This window comes from Heterocephalus glaber, unplaced genomic scaffold, assembly GCF_053883595.1.
Source record: "Heterocephalus glaber isolate CG9 unplaced genomic scaffold, H.glaber_assembly_v1.0 deba00001451, whole genome shotgun sequence".
NCBI lineage: Eukaryota > Metazoa > Chordata > Mammalia > Rodentia > Bathyergidae > Heterocephalus > Heterocephalus glaber.
The window spans coordinates 4,995,761-5,011,278 of NW_028258301.1; the positions used below are offsets into that span (position 1 = coordinate 4,995,761).

The window sequence follows — 15,518 nt, forward strand, 5'->3', positions numbered from 1 at the left end:
TTCCAGCACCACTGCGTCACCACCTCCACTGGCCCTCCAGCCCACCCCCAGCTCTGGGACCGCCAAGCCCCCCTTGCAGCTCTCCGACCAGCTCCAACAGCAGGACCCTCCAGGGCCCGCCAGCAGCTCAGCACCGACCCTGGGCCTCCTCGCTGCCGTGGCTGCCACCATTGCCGCCCCCTTCCTGCTACACACTCTCGGGCCCTCCTGACCTTGGTCACCTCATGCAGAGAAGCTAGAGAGTCCAAGTGAGAGCCTGCGGTCACCCCCACGGCCCACACCGCCACGTCCGGGAGCGCCACCACCTCAAGGGCAGTCCAGATAGGACCCTTTAGAACAGTAGAGCTTTATTGTACCCAAGTTACATCTTCTTTTTTGTAGAAGGTCTTAATTTCCCATAGTGCTATGGGGCTCTTTTGTAAAATATGTGTCCATATTAAAAGAGAAAAAATGTATTTATTCTACCGATAAAACTATTTTTATGTGGCCTATGTTATAACCCCTGAATTAGCCCTAACATCAACCCAAAGAGGAATCCAGGTTGCCAAGCCACTTGTGACCCGTGCTGAGCCTGGCTCTGAACTGGCTTGCTCCTGGATCTCCAAACCTCCTGGGTCAGGCTTGGCTCCCCACCACGGGGACTGCCAAGGGTGGGACAGGCAGACGTGCTTAGCTTTTGTGAAGCTGGATTTAGGAGGCAGAGGTGTGAATGCTGCCTGTCTCCCCCTCCCTGGGATGTATCCCAGGCCTGGGAAGTTACATTAGGAAAGAGAATGCTGCTATTATCAACCCCTGCGCGTCTGTGAACTGGCCCTCCAGAGCGCTAGGTGAGTGTTTCAACCAAAGCGCAGGGGTGGGATGGGAGAGGCGGTGCTGGGTGTCAAGAGAGGCAGCTCCCAGTCCCACAGAACGAATAGTTACACTGAGATTCAGAGAGAGCAAGGTGGGGCTGCCCCAGGTCACAGAGCAAGTGAGCAGGTAGCTCTAGGCCTCTGTTCCACTGCTGTCTCCAGCTGGGGTCAGAGGGGCTATTGACGTCAGGCTGAGTGGAATAAGCTGAGCCGAAGGACAGGAGTGGGCACAGAGGGCAGTTCTAGGGAGAGGGGCTGTAAGGGTCATTGGTTACAGTGATGACAATGGCGATGAGAACTGCTGCTTGTCCAGAGCCTGCAGTACTGGTGGGTACTTTGCACACTCGCTTCCTCATGGCTCCTCACACCAGTGCTGTGAAGTATAATGATCTCCATTTCCCAGATGGGGCAACTGAACCCCCCGAGGAGGCAAAGGGACTTGCCCAAGGTCACATAGCTTCAGATCAGTGTGACACCGAGTGCCTCTTGTGTTAGGGACCGTGTTCTGGCATATTTGCTCTGCCCAGGGAAGCTCCACGCACCCTGGGACCAGCTCCCCAGGCCAGCCAAAGGCACTGTTTGACCAGTGCTCCTGATGGTCCCTGTAACCAAAGGGCTCTGGCAATAGCATGTACTATTTGTCCAGTGCCCCAATTTGTCCCAGTTGGATCCAGAAGAGGTTTTCTTGCCAAATCAGAGGGTAAGGTGGGGCACAGCCTTGGAGTCCCTAAGAGACAGCTACCAGCGCCAGGAGACGTGCAGCCAAGACTCAGCATGACTTACCTGACCCCTCCCCTCCCTAGGGTGTTGGCTAAAGACCCAGGTGGGCCAGCCCAGCCCTGAACCTCAGCTGGGCTGTTGGCTCTGTAATTACATACAGAGCCCTAGATCCTGAAAGCAGCAAAGACCTCTCACTTATCAGATCACAGAAACAGTAAGAGTAATACTCAGGCTCAGAAAGGGAAACACTTCCCCAAGGCAGCACAGCTGGGCATGCCAGCTGACCCCAGCCCAGTGCTTCTCTGCCTCACTGTACATAGGTTTCCCTGGCAAGCTTGATGGCACCTGAATGGCCCAAGTGCCATTATGCCTAGCATGGCATCTGCCTCTCCTGAAATAGTAAAATTCTGGGCAGCTTGTTGGATGGTCAGAGGTCCACGGGAATCCTGGCAGGCAGCTGAATTCTTTCCAGCTCAGCCCCAATGGACAAATTTGAACGTAAGACCTGGCAGAAGCCTAAATCTCTGCTTCAGAGGGTCCAGCCAGCCCCATGGGCATCAAATTCTAAACTGAACTTGACCTCAGCCAGGGCTATAGTCAGTTTATCATTGGCAAAATGAAAGAAAGAGAAAGAAAGAAAGAAAGAAAGAAAGAAAGAAAGAAAGAAAGAAAGAAAGAAAGAAAGAAAGAAAGAAAGAAAGAAAGAAATGACTTCCTATTTCTGAGCAGGACAGGGCTTAGCTGGACTTACAAAGCAGGCTCAGAAGTTGGACATCAAACAAATCGTGCAGAGCACTCTTGGGATGAGATAAGTGTAAAAGAATTAGAAACACACAGGCCAAATTCCCCTCTGTTTGGGCAAAGTATGGCCTGAGACGTATGGAGAGCAAGCTCGAGGTTAATTAAAGATGAAGTATTCAGGGAAACAGGCCAGGCACCTGATCGTGTGCCCAGATCTGTGCCAGGCACAGGGCCAAAAAGATGAATTAACGCAGCATGTAATTACTGTGCACATGCAGTGCCAGGCTTGCTGCACGTGGAGTGAGTGTAACCACCCGGTTTGGCTGAGAGAAACTCACTCACAAGATGGGACAAGCAGCCTCATGTCCTAGGTTACACTGTCATGGCCCCAGACTTCAGGCTGATTCAGTCTTCATCTTTCCCGATTCCTCCTTTAGGCAGACTGAGTATTCTAAAGTCTCCCTCACCCAAACATTCAAGTAAGAAAAGATGGATGGACCATTCGATTAGATAGACGTGTGCCAAGCAGAGAACCAGAGCCAATGTGGGTTAGACATATGGAGCCAAAGTTCACTGATCCCAAGGACAACCAGCTAGCCAGAGTCTGAGAGGAACTCAGCTTGCTGACTTTTGTCACAGGAGACCTGAGGCACGTAAGAGGAATCTGCAGGGGGGCACTAGAATTCTCTCCTCCTGTTTCAGAGCCCCCCCCATTCCATAAGCACCCACTCAAACCTTTGGAATGTTCTACCTGTCTAGGCTCATAAAATGCCCCTGTCTCTTTGAGAGCAGCATGTGCATTTCTTAACAGTTCCATATTTGACCTTGAGGCAGGCAGGAAAGACAGGAAGCCCAAGACCCAGTTTATTAAGTGGCCTGCCTAAAAGTGGGCACCATATGTTCCAGGTGGCCGCAGGCACCCTGTCTCTCAGGAAAGCTGACAGTAGGGCCAAACAGCTCTCCAGGGCCGGTCACAGTGGCCGTGTCTCCAGCAACTGGTCTAACATACCAGCAGCCATGAAGGCAGGGAAAGCCTCTTTATCTGCAGCACAGGCATAAGAACCAGGCTTCCTGGGAGCCACAAAGAGCAGCTAAGTACCCTTCTGATGCTGAGGGTCAAAGATCTAGAGTCCCTCTGCTGTCCTTATTCTGAAAGACCCAGACTACACTTCCTTCATGAAGATGGCGTCCCAGCTTCATTTAGACTAGGCAAAGCTGAGGAACTCAGGCCACTCACCCTACCAGCCCAGCCTCCAGCCCAGAGCCATTGAGGTCTCAGAGATGAGCAAAAAGCCCCTCTACCAAGAGGAAGCACCATGAAGGACAAGAAAAGTTTTACCCAGAAGTTGTAGCTTTGAAGGTATCCTGTGTAGCACAGAACGGAATTGGGGCTAGTGGGCCGGGGATGTAGTTCAGTGGCACTGTGCCTGCCTGGCAAGCACAAGGTCCTGAGTTCTATCCCTGGTACTGGAAAAAAAATTTTAAATGTTACATTTTTTTAAAAAAATGGGGGCTGGTGATAATTTTTCAGCGATGGTGACATAAGAACCCGAACCCTTCACTGGCTGTTCTAGACCTTCGTGACCTGGCCCTACTAAGCTTGCCAGCCACATCTCATCTGTCCCACCCTGTGCCTGACCAAAAGGAATTATAGTTGTCATTTCTAGAGTAGACAGGATGTTTCATACATGCTTCTTCCTAGACCAGTGCTGCCTTAGTCCCCCTAACATCTTATCATGTAAAGATCACCTCAGCACCTCCTCCAGGAAGCATCCTGTGATTCCGCTGTGCTTTTTCAGCATCTCATAATACCCACTGCCCACTGTTATAACTATCTGCTTGCGAATCTGCTCCCCTGTGGGACTGCAGGTAACGTCATGGCAGAGGTCATGTGAAATTGTCTTTGTATTCTCATCCCACACAACGGTGGTGCTCAATAAATGTGTAGAGCTGGAAAGAGGGGGAGAAGGGAGAAAGGCATGATGGTAGGAAAGAAGAGAGACAGATTTAGCTCTGCTAATGGAATAGCTTTCACCAAGCCCGAGCTGGTGGAGGGCAGTGCCCGCAAGTGGGGAGCTGCCTGCTGTGGAGGGGAACAAGCAGGGCCAGGGACCTGGAGATGCGGTAGCAAGTTGAAGTCTTGGCAAGGAGCTGGTGTAGGTGACATTGAGGGCGCCTCCTGGCTCTGTAATGCTCAGGTTCTTTGAACATTGTTATTTTTCCAAAAATTCATCTAGGCAGCCAAAACTATCACCCCAGCTGGCTGTCTAAACCAATAGGGCTCAGGAATCAGTCCCTCCTCCCCCGCACCCCACCCTCATCCTTCAAGAGCCCAGCCAGGCCAGCTGCAAGCTGGCAGAGTCGCCTGCCGGCCCAGGAGCACCAGGAGGGGGGAGAGCGCTGCTTGGAACCCAGACCCCTCCACACCCCGAGGCTCCTTCTTTCTCTGTCACCTGACCTGGGGGAGAGAGGAGAAGGTTCACAAAAACCTGATTGGGTCCTACCTGGCCCCTCCCAGGAGTGTCCCCTGTCCACACCCTTTCTTCAAAGGTAAGCTGGCCTATTGCTCTCCAGAGCTACTCTGGATACTTCACTGTGATAGGTGACCTTGGGCAAGTGCCTGCCCCCCCAGAGCCTCCATTTCCTTATCTGGTACACGGAGACCTTGATTCTTGGTGATAGGAAGGAGGGTGCCAGGGACATCTGGAGGATCTGTGAAGGTGAGGTTCACTTCCTCCTCGGGCTCAGGGTTAGGCTTCCCCCCAGGCTGCATGTGATGGGAGAAGTTGGCAGGCAGGAAGGATGACATGGCTTGCAGGCCCCTCCATCCCAAGTCCTGCTGTGGGGAAAGTGAACTTTGAATGGACTCAAGTCTAAGACATCTCCCATAAGCTGCCCAGACAAAGGGCTCTCAGAACTTTTGGGTGTCTGCTGACTGGGATGGGTAGGTCAGCTCTTGGTCAAAGGAGGCTGCAGCCCTTTCTGAGGCTCACAGAGATTGCTGGTGGTCCCCAGCATGCCCCACTGCACCACGCACGCTTCTGCTCTCAGTGTATTGGGAAGGTACTCCTGGTGTTGTTCTTTAATCACTCTTTCCTCACCGCTGTGAATTGTCATGAAGAGTTCTCTAAGAGTATAATAGAAGACAAAGAAAGATGCTATTAATGTTATTTTGCCAAAAATATTTTTGTAGCATAATATATTAATAAAAGCCATTACAAACTGGACAGCGTGGTGTTTCTGTGTGCTGCGGGCTCCTTCCTCCTCTCACTGGGGTGCTTGGGGGAATTGTCCTGCTGCAAGGCCTGTGATGTCCTGGTTCCCAGGCCCGTAATGGGCTCATTTCCCATGCACAGACTCGAGCAGGGCCAGGAGGGTGGTTTGAGGAGAGCCCTGATGGCTCAAGCTGTGGCTACCCTGCCAGCCAGTGGGAGCTGTGTGGGTGCATTAAAGCATGGCTAGGACTTGGGGTTCGTTGTGGGAGCCACTTTCACTCACCAGGGCCTGTGAGTGTTTCCATATCAACTCTACCCACCTGTCTTCACCCCATCCCAGACCATCATCAGACCACTGCCACCTACCTCTGGGCCCCTTCCAGTCCCCTTTCCCCCCAGTTAAAAGGAGCTCTACAATCCACAAAGCTGTTCACAACTCTCCCTGCTTTGAGAATTCCTCCATGTCTCCCAGTAATATTGACAAAGGTCACACGAAACCCTCTAGGACCTGGCCCCTGCCCGTGTCTCCAGCATCAAAGTCACCTCTCGCCTCTTCCTCTACCAGAATCTAATGCTCCAGAGCTTCTTCCAGGACTTTCTAAGTGCACCCAACCCTCCCACCCCGTTCCTTGGCAGGTGCTGCTCCCTGGACCTTCGAGGCTTCTCCTTTCTGTGCCGATCGTATGGCTCTGCCAAGCTGTTACATATCCTGCATGACCTAGCTCCACGAAGCCTCCCACCTCCCCAGGCCCAGGTAGTCACTCCTACGTGTCCCCACAGCCCCTGCCTTTTGCAGACCACCTGGCTAAGATGATATGCATGGACCTGCCTTTCCCCTTGGCTTCCCTGGCCAGGACCATAGCTGTGTGTTTCTGTACTGTCAGCCAAAGCACAGGGGTTGGTATCTACCACACAGACACTGTATAGGCTGGGCACTTGTGGAAGAATGACAAGTAAGTGAAGAAGGAGAGAAAGAGAAGGGAAGGCTTCAGACAAAAGACAGTCTACCTTTTATATCATGTCACAGCACCTCATACTTCAACTGTTAGCCCCTGGGATCTACACAAGGTGCCCAAGTGCAAGTACTACTAGGAACAATCCCTACATCTTGGGGGCAAGGGAGATTGATCGGGTCACTGAAAAGTTCAGAGTGGGAGAGGTCTCTGGGTTTATAAAGCCCCAGAAGCTTTTGCCAGCACAATTCATTGGCCATGGTTAGTAAGTTCTACAGAGTCCCACTACAGAGTCCCACTAAGAGGAATAAGGACTGCACATGGTGGCCTCATTTCCAGACAAAGGGTATTAATAATGCAACTGAAAGCTAATATTTGCTGAGCATGTGTTATTTATCAGGCAATGTTCTAGCCATTTAATTCTAGAGTCATTTAGTTCTCATAACTGCTAATCCTTATCTCCATGGTACAGTTGAAATATTGGAGATATAGAGAAGTTAAGTAACTTGACTATGATCACACAGCTTGTAAATCCTGGAACCAGGATAGTACCCAAGTGCTGAGCTGATTCCCTTTTCTCACCTGCTATCTGTGCTGCCATGTGCAAACCGTGGCCTGTGACATGGGGAAGGAAGGCAGGGGTACCCGAATTTCACAGGCCAGGCAGGCAAAGGTAGGACCCAACTGAGGTCCAGCATGGAGAGCCACGCCCAGAGCTTTGTCCCACCCAGGAGCCAGATGTAGCTCCCCATCGCAAGAGGGAGAAGAAGCCCTGCCCTGCTCCCCACCTCATGAAGGTTTTCCAGGGTGATGTCAATGGTGTGATGTTCCTGCAGTGGCCCAGCACTGCCTCTCCTCACCCCCTGGTAAAAGGTCCCTGGCACCTACCCATCCAGAACTCAGGGGAGAGTGACACCCAACCTTCCTCGGAGGCCATAGTCCTCGCCTCTCGGACTCTCTGGAGAAGAAGCCATAGCTCAGGGAGGGGATCTCAGACAGAATGGGATGGGTGACTGAGGGGACAAGGGACGTCTCTGAGCCCATAACTGCTCTCCACAATAGGGGAACCACAGTGTCTCTGGCGAATATCCCAGAGGGCTTGCACCCCGGCAGTGGAGCCTGTGTGTGGAGCCTGCCCAGCCTCTCAGCCCTGCTCCCAGCCAGTGCCTCCTGAAATAAGCAGAGGTCATTAGATTTGGGCCCATGTCAGCTCTGTAAATGGCTCCCAGCCCAGAGCTGGACCCTGGGGAAGGTATGGGGAAGTCCACTCAGTGAGGAGAGCTGCCCATGGGGGAACCTCACTCCAGGCTGACACTCTCTCTCTCCCCCCCCCACCCCCAGTTCTCATTCCTTCTGTCTTTACCCCTTCTCCTTCACCCATACATCTAGGGATCTACAGCCTGTCCCTGCAAGGGCACTGCCAGTATCCTACAGCAGAAAGATTCCCAGAATGTGGACTGCAAGCCTTGATCTCCAGTCCTAGCTGGACCTTGGCCTTCTGTGTGGCCAAGCTCTTGGGGAAGCTCTGTCCCTCTTGGGACTCAGGCTCCTTACTGGCATGAAAGAAAGTAGGGCACATTGAAGTCACTAAATTTTCTTTCAGAAAGAGCAACATCTTTGTTTGGAAAGCTGCCTCTAGGGCTTGAGATCAGAAGGCAATCCAGCTTCTTCCATCTCCAAGGAGGTGGAAGGAAGATATTCTGTATGACCAATGAGAGAAATTCTACCTTTTGTTCCTGGAAAGGAGAGCAAGTAAAAGGTGTGATCATTAGTCATGATGTCAGCTTGACTGGCTTACGAAACTCCCAGGGGATTGGTAAGGCACACTTGTGGGTGAGCCTGAGTGGCTCATGGAGATGTCATCCTGGGTACCGTGATCCAATAATGATGGGACAGTGCCTAATACACAGATGGAATCGAGAGGTAAAAGGAAGAGCCAGCTTTCTGTCACTATCACAAATACTTGAGATAAATCAGCTTATAAAGAGCAAAGGTTAATATGGCTCAGTTTGGGAGGTTTTCACCTATTACTGATTTAAGACCTTGGACCTATGCATTCAGTCCATCTCACTGCTTTGGGGCTATGTCACACAGCAGGGTGGAAGTGTGTGGCAGAGCAGAGCTGTTCATTCACAGCTGGGAAGCAAGAGAGAAAGGGGAAGCCCAGATCCCACAATCCCCTTTGAGGGCACACCCCAGTGACCTCCCTTCAGGCCTGTCTCTTAAAGTTTCCACCACCTCCAAACAGCACCATGCTGAGGATCAAGTTTCTAACACATGGGCCTTTAGGGTGACACTTAAGATCCAAACTGTAGGCCAGGCTCAGTGGTGCATGCCTGTGACCCCAGTACTCTGGAAGGCTGAGGCAGGAGGGTTGCAAGTTTGGGCCCACCTTGGGCAATTTAACAACTTAATGATACCCTGTCTCAAAATTAAAAAGGACTGAAGATGTAGCTCAGTGTGAAGGCCCTGGGTTCAACCCCCAGTACTGAAAAAAATAAACAAAATCCAAACTGTAGCAAGAAGTAAGGAGCTGGGAAGATGGAATGAAACTGAGAGAGGTGGAACAACCTCTCCTCCGGGGGAGAAAACCTGCAAACAGTCATTTCCACAAGTCAGTCATAAAAACCCTAAGGCCACCTGCCCTGCCAGTCTCCTGCAGTCTCTCTGCTGGTAAAGATCTGGAAGCAGGGACTACAGAAGGGGGCTGATTTTCATGTCTAAGTGGGCACAGGCAAGCAGAGGCTGCAAACTCCGTGATGGAGCTGGAGGCCAGGGTCATGGTACATGAGCCCCCGGTGACTCACAAACCTGGGGAGGGCTTTGAGTCCCAGGCAACAGGTTGGTGTCCAAGTCAACCTTACCCAGGTACTTTGGAGTGGGAAGCCCTGGCCACATCTGGGAAATGGATAGATGGGAATAATAAGTTCAGACCTTCCAACTGGACTAGGGAGATGGAAGCTTCAGGGCTCTCTGAGCCACGCAGGAAACCCTCCCACCTCGCCACCTTCCAAGGCCACCACAGCAGGATAGAAATGAGACCAGGCTGGGCCTGGCCTAATGGGCAGGCATGGGTGAGAGCTCCAGCTGCTGCTCACTCAGCCAGTGAGCCAAAGGAGAGGGGCTGGCCACCGTTATGGCATCATAAAATAAAATTATTTTCAGAGAATTTTCATAAAATCCCTTTTATGTCAGTTGGTTCTGGGCTTGCAGAAACATTTCCTCTGTTTCCTTTTTTTTATTTTCCATTTTCTTTCTCCCTGATGAGTCATAAAGAAAAGGATAAAATTTTGAACCTGAAGACCCACATTCAAGGCACGGAAGGGCTGGAGGCTTGCAGGCTTCTCAGAGGTTTTTATTCACCTCTTCTCAAGGGCCTTGGGGGCCAGGGACTTAGGGATTTGGGAAGGGTGGGAGAGGTCAGCAGGATGGTGACTAGGGTGTGCAAAAAGAGGAACACAGGGGCCAGGGATTTAGCTCAGTGGTTTCGCTGCCTGCTGTGCAAGCGGAAGGACCCGAGTTCGATCCCCGGTACCAAAAAAAAAAAAAAAAAAGAGGAACACAGGAAGAGATAAGGAAAGAGGAAGACAACTGCATGGTAAGATGGGTGGAGAAGTGTCAGGACACAGGGAAAGGGACCAAAAGACAGAGACAGAGGGGAATGGAAGGAGGCAGTCAGAATGGGCCTGGGGGTGGATGAGAGACAGAAAAACACAAATGAGGGAGGGTTGAGCAGAGAGAGAAGACTCAGTCAAAACACAGGATGGTCTCCATGGGAGTAGGGAGGCCTCACCTCGAATTCCTAGGGCATCTTGGGCCAGGTTGACATAAGCTGCCTCCTCCTGCAGGGATACTTGGAAACAAGTAGCTTCCAGGACTGCCAGGCTTTCCAAATTCAATAGGGCAGCCCCTACCGAAGGGCCCCCTCCCAAAGGTTCTCCAGGCTCAGTTGGGTGCTTGGGCTGTTCATAAGAGGCCCTGGGGCCCTCCCCCGGGGTTCCCCGAAATGGTCCCTTCCCCTCTCAACTTCATTTCTCTCTTCTCTATAGTGGGGATAATACACGACTTCTGGCACAGGTTGCACAGAGATTTTAATGACATAATGGGTTAAAAAAAGGCCTTGGAAACCCAGGCCCACCACCCTTGTTTACTTAGTGCTGCCCCTGCTGGTGACAGAGAGCAGAGCAACAGCACCTGGAGGGAGTGAAGCAGTCAAGGCCACAAGCGTTTCAGCTGCACAGTGCAGGGCCCAGTGGTAGAAAGGGACATGCCACAGTGGGGCTGGGGCCAGGGGCCAGGGGCTCCAGACTGCAGGCTGAGCCCTGGGACACTGCCCTGTGGGGAGTGGGGGGCCACAAACACCTTCAGAACAGAGGACTGGTGTGACACAGAATAAGACAGGATGCTCTAGAGCCAATCTTCCACCAAGCCTCAGTTTCTCCATTAATAAAGTGAAAATGGGCCAGGGGTTTACCTCAGTGGTTCCACTGCCTGCCTTGTAAGAGCAAGGACCTGAGTTCGATACCCCGTACCAAAACAAACAAAAAAAGAAAGTGAGAAAAGAGGACCTGAGCCAACAGCAAATAGCATTATGGTGAGGACTTAGAATATTGTGGATGAGCCTGTGCTCTGCAGGGCCTGAGTACTTGGGATGTTTCTCTGCTGCTGGTGGTGATGAAGAGGAAGTAGGAGAGTACTTACTAAGCCTCACCTACTCCCTCCCATCCTAGGCCTCGCCCCAGGGACAAATACTTTGCATTTATGTAAAATGATAGTTCAGTTTCTATCTTCCTGGTCTCTCCAACCTCACTTTGCATCTCTCCTGAAGTCCCAGGTTTTATATGTACCCAGTCTTAGATTATAGTCTCCGCATGTCTCATTGTTCTTAAAATGTTTTTAGTGCTTGGATGGGAGGCCTTGTTCTTAAAATTTTTTAAACCAAAGCCCATCCATGTTCAGAGCTTGGGTCTTAGTCATTTTTGCATTCTCTGAGTGAATAGTCTTTAGAACAGAGTACATGGATTAGTATTTATGTCATTAACTTTAGGTCTGAAGACAAAGTGTCATCTAAGATTAGTGTTACATTGTGTTCACCAAAAGTAAAACTTAAAGAAATGCAAACATCTAGGTACAACACAAGTCAGAGCCTTACCTCCTCTGCATAAGGCCTCTATGTGAAAACTTCCAAAACAGTGTCTTTCTGCAAGAGCAGCAGCAGGCAGAGGGGATTTAGGGCTTTTACACAGTCATTGAGGAACAGAAGTTTTGGCCAGGGGTCTGAGATATTTGGCAACCTGCAAAAAGCCCCACAGAATTTCCTCCTACCTTGCACAACTTGTGCTTAGGGGAGGAATTCCTTAGGGAAGGAAACTTCATTTATAATTGTCTGAGACTAGAGCCTAAGTCCATTTTATATAAACGCAAAGTATTTGTTTGCAAAATTTTAATACACACTGACTCTTGCAGGAATGCAATTGCCATGCACATTGAGAGAAGACTGTATATACTTTGTCTTGAACTTTACCGAGAGTGCTCCACCATTCCTGAATGCCACCTTAGTCACAGTACTGTCTGCACTGAGGTGGGAGAGTTCCCTGTATTTTAACTGTTATTTTCACAGATAAGAGAGAGCTTTTGATTACTGCATGATGTCTGCAAATGGTATTGGACAGAAGCACTGACATACCAAATTACACATTGTTTTATCTTAAGCTACTTTCCTTCTATTTCTTTCTCCTTATAGTTAGGGCAATAAATTAATTCTGTAAAATCACTGTATTATATCTTATATTATCCATAAATTTCATTCCCACGTAGAAAAGGGCACTCTAAAATGTCTACACTAAGACGGGACACGGTGGTGCGGGTGGAGAGCCTCTGCTCTGTGTATTTCTTTCAACACCAAGACATGCGAAGTCCTGAGCTGCTGTCCAGTCCCTGGGGCCTGGCACTAACACACATTTATCCTGTCTCTACCCCAGCCTTTGCTCTGCAGTTTTCCTAAAGAGTGTTTTCTGAAGGCAAGGGAAGAAATATGATGCATTGCAAAGGGCAGCAGGCCTGGGCCCAAGACCCACTTTGGCTACTTGCTAGTGATTTTTCCTGGAGTGTGTCCCTTAGCCCTCAGTCCTAGTGGTCTCACCTGGGAACTGAGGATAAGGATGATTTCCTTTACAGGGTTGGAATGATGATTACCTCAGAGAGCAGACCTGGAGGGGTTCGCGTCTGTAAGATGAACATCAGGCACGTTATGACAGTACTTGAAGGAGGGGAGAAGCCTGTGCCTTGAGTCACCACAATTCCCCAACTTTCACTCAGGGAAGCCAAGTGGTGTATGTGGAAGGTTATGGCTACTTCAGGCTCCAAATGGGGTTCCAGTCCTCTTTTGTTTTGTTCTGTCTGAATTTTAAAATTTCTATTAATACATGTTTGCAGTACGTAGTGATTACATTCATTATGGGGACTGTAGGGATTTGGTACATGTACATAATGCATCTTAATTTTCTTTCACTTCCCCTTTCCCTACTCTCCAACCCACTCTCCCTCCATCTCTTCCTTCCTATAACTAACATCAGGCCAATGGCATTTACTCACTGAGACTCAGTTTCCCTACTGGAAAAATGCGAGAATCTGAGTAGATGATCTCTAAAGAGCCTTCTAGTTTTGATTGGCTGGAATTTTAAGATCTTTCTTGGCTCTCCAACCTCTAATTCAACTCCCAGGCTTTAAAGCCATCTCCTCTAAAAAACTGATTTGCACTGAATGCTAATGCCCACAACGCAGATTCCAGTCTAGCAGTGTAACTCTGTTACAGGGGCTGCTTCCCTTCTCCTCTGGGGCATGATGAGAAGACTCCGTGCATGTTAGAGATGCACAAAAAAGGGAGGCAGGAGAAGCTGCCACTGGCCTGTGAGGTATGGGCAGGATGGAAAGAGGGAGCCACACAGGAGGGCTTCACATAGGTGGGTTGCAGCCTCAGGGAGCCATGTAAATGAGAGAGGAGGGGTGGAGAGCTGTGATGGAGGAAGAGCCTGGAATCTGAAAGTATGTTAGCTGAGAAGGCACCTTGGGGGCCCATGCTGCTGAAGGAAGTGAGGGTCTAGAGCAGGTCTTGCAGCTCTAGATTGCAGTCCTTGGATTTGGTCCATGATTGATTCAGAGGATGAATGATTCAGAGGATGGAAAAGTCCTGTGTCTCTGGGACACTGAGGCTCCTAAGAAATGTAGGTGGCACGCGAGCCAGGAAATGCAGGAGGCATGGAGGACTGAGCCAGTTCTCCCAGCAGGCCCAAGCCATCTGCCAGATGAGGGAACAGAAGCAAACACGTCCTGGATGAAGCTGCTTCAGGCTTTAAGGCCCCCGAAGGACACATGGATCTCCACGCTTGGCCACACATCCTCATGGGCTGCCCACTGGCAGACACAAGGGCTGCCAGCTCAGACCCATGATAGAAGTTCCTCCCCTGGCTAATCATCCACCACCTCCTGCCTGCACTCATGGTCCCACCCTTCACAGGGACTCGGCCAGCAAGAAAAGGTACTCTGCCTGCAGTGGTTTATGCTCCATTAGGCCACTCCCTCCTTCCCAGAGAAAGCTGCCCAGCCTGCTGCTCTGGCTCTAATATCACACTTCCCTTTCAGCTTTTGAATTTCAAAGCAAACCTGAGGCTGACTGCAAACAGATGGATGGGGTCATAAAAGTCCCCAAACAAGGAGCAAAGAGACTCATGGCTATAAAAGAGAGGCTCCTTGGAAGAATGCATCCATGTGCCCAGGCTGGGCTCCTGCCTCTCTGGGCCCTGCTAGCTCTTTATAGCAAATACATCACACATGTCTTTCTTACCTTTCCCTCTCCAAATTCTACTGGGTTTTCAAGGCTCAGCCCCAGCTCATATTTTCCAGGAAGTTTTTTGTAACTTTCTGTCCCATAGCATAACCTTCCCCGCCCACCCAGCCACCAGACTCTGTCTTTAGAATTGCTGTGGCGTTAACTTTCTGTACCTCTTCATGGGCACTGACCACAAATATCTTGCTATTGCTGGCAAGTTTTTTACGTTTCTTACCTCTCAAAATAGATGCCAGGCTTCAGATCAGAAAATGCCTTTCCCGTTTCAGTTAACCCGGTGTCAGACACCACGTACAGGCAGAATCAATGCTAACTAGATGTTTTTTTTATGAAAAATTCAACTTAGTTAAGTAACTATAGATGGGAAGGGGATGGAACCAGCATTATCTCTACCAAACTGATGTGGAGATCTGTTGAGATGAAACACAATAAGTGTCACTCACTGGGCAGTGGGAAAAGGGGTCTATTTCTGGAGTGCTTGAGTGCTGCCAGGCAAGAAATTACTTCATTGAAAAGGGCTTCCTAACCCTTCTCCATTGTTGGTGGCAGTGCAGACTGGTGCAACCACTGTGAAAATCCGTATGGAGATACCTCAAACGACTAGGACCAGAAGTCCTATTTGACCCACCTATTCCCCTGCTGGATATTTTCCAAAAAGAATTAAAAGAATCATACCACAGCGATATATGTGCACCCATGTTTATAGCAACACAGTTTGTAATAGCTAAAGCTTGGAAACAGCCCAAGTGCCAATCAACTGGAAATTGGATAAAGATGTGGGTTTTTTTATAAAATGGAGTACTACTCAGCCATAAAGAAACACTAACTAGGCTGCCATCCCAAGCTCCTAGGGCAGAGAAGCTGAGCTGGTCCCAGAACCCAGAAGGAAGCTCCCCCACTGCCATCCCAAGCTCCTGGGGCAGAGAAGGTGAGCCGCGTGGGCGCCAGAAGCACACACACACCCCCACCATGGAAATGAGAAGGCACGTAAACAAGCCTCAAAAACAGACTTCCAGATCACCTACAGCAACCCCAAAGGGAAAGGAGATGGAACAATCTGATACTCAACCACCTGGACTCTCTGAACTGGCAACAAAAGAGGATCTGGGAAAAATGAAATCAGAAAAAATTACTCGGATAACAGCAAAGATTTTTCTCATGGTGCAAGACATGATTAATAAATCTAGAGAGG

The 15,518-nt window shown here is 50.0% G+C and overlaps 1 protein-coding gene across 7 annotated transcripts in view; it reads left to right on the forward strand.

The window, feature by feature from the left end:
- The window catches only part of Trabd2b (TraB domain containing 2B), a 273,194-nt gene that overhangs the window by 214,489 nt on the left and 43,187 nt on the right, over positions 1-15,518 (forward strand). For 2 of the 7 annotated variants that reach the window (XM_004869299.3, XM_004869300.3), the window contains one exon: positions 7-5,539. The exons of the other annotated variants lie outside the window; for them this stretch is intronic. In XM_004869299.3, the coding sequence (XP_004869356.1) occupies positions 7-211 (205 nt within the window). In that variant the 3' untranslated portion in view covers positions 212-5,539. Of the gene's footprint in view, positions 1-6; positions 5,540-15,518 lie in introns of those variants that run through there. 7 annotated transcript variants of the gene reach the window in all.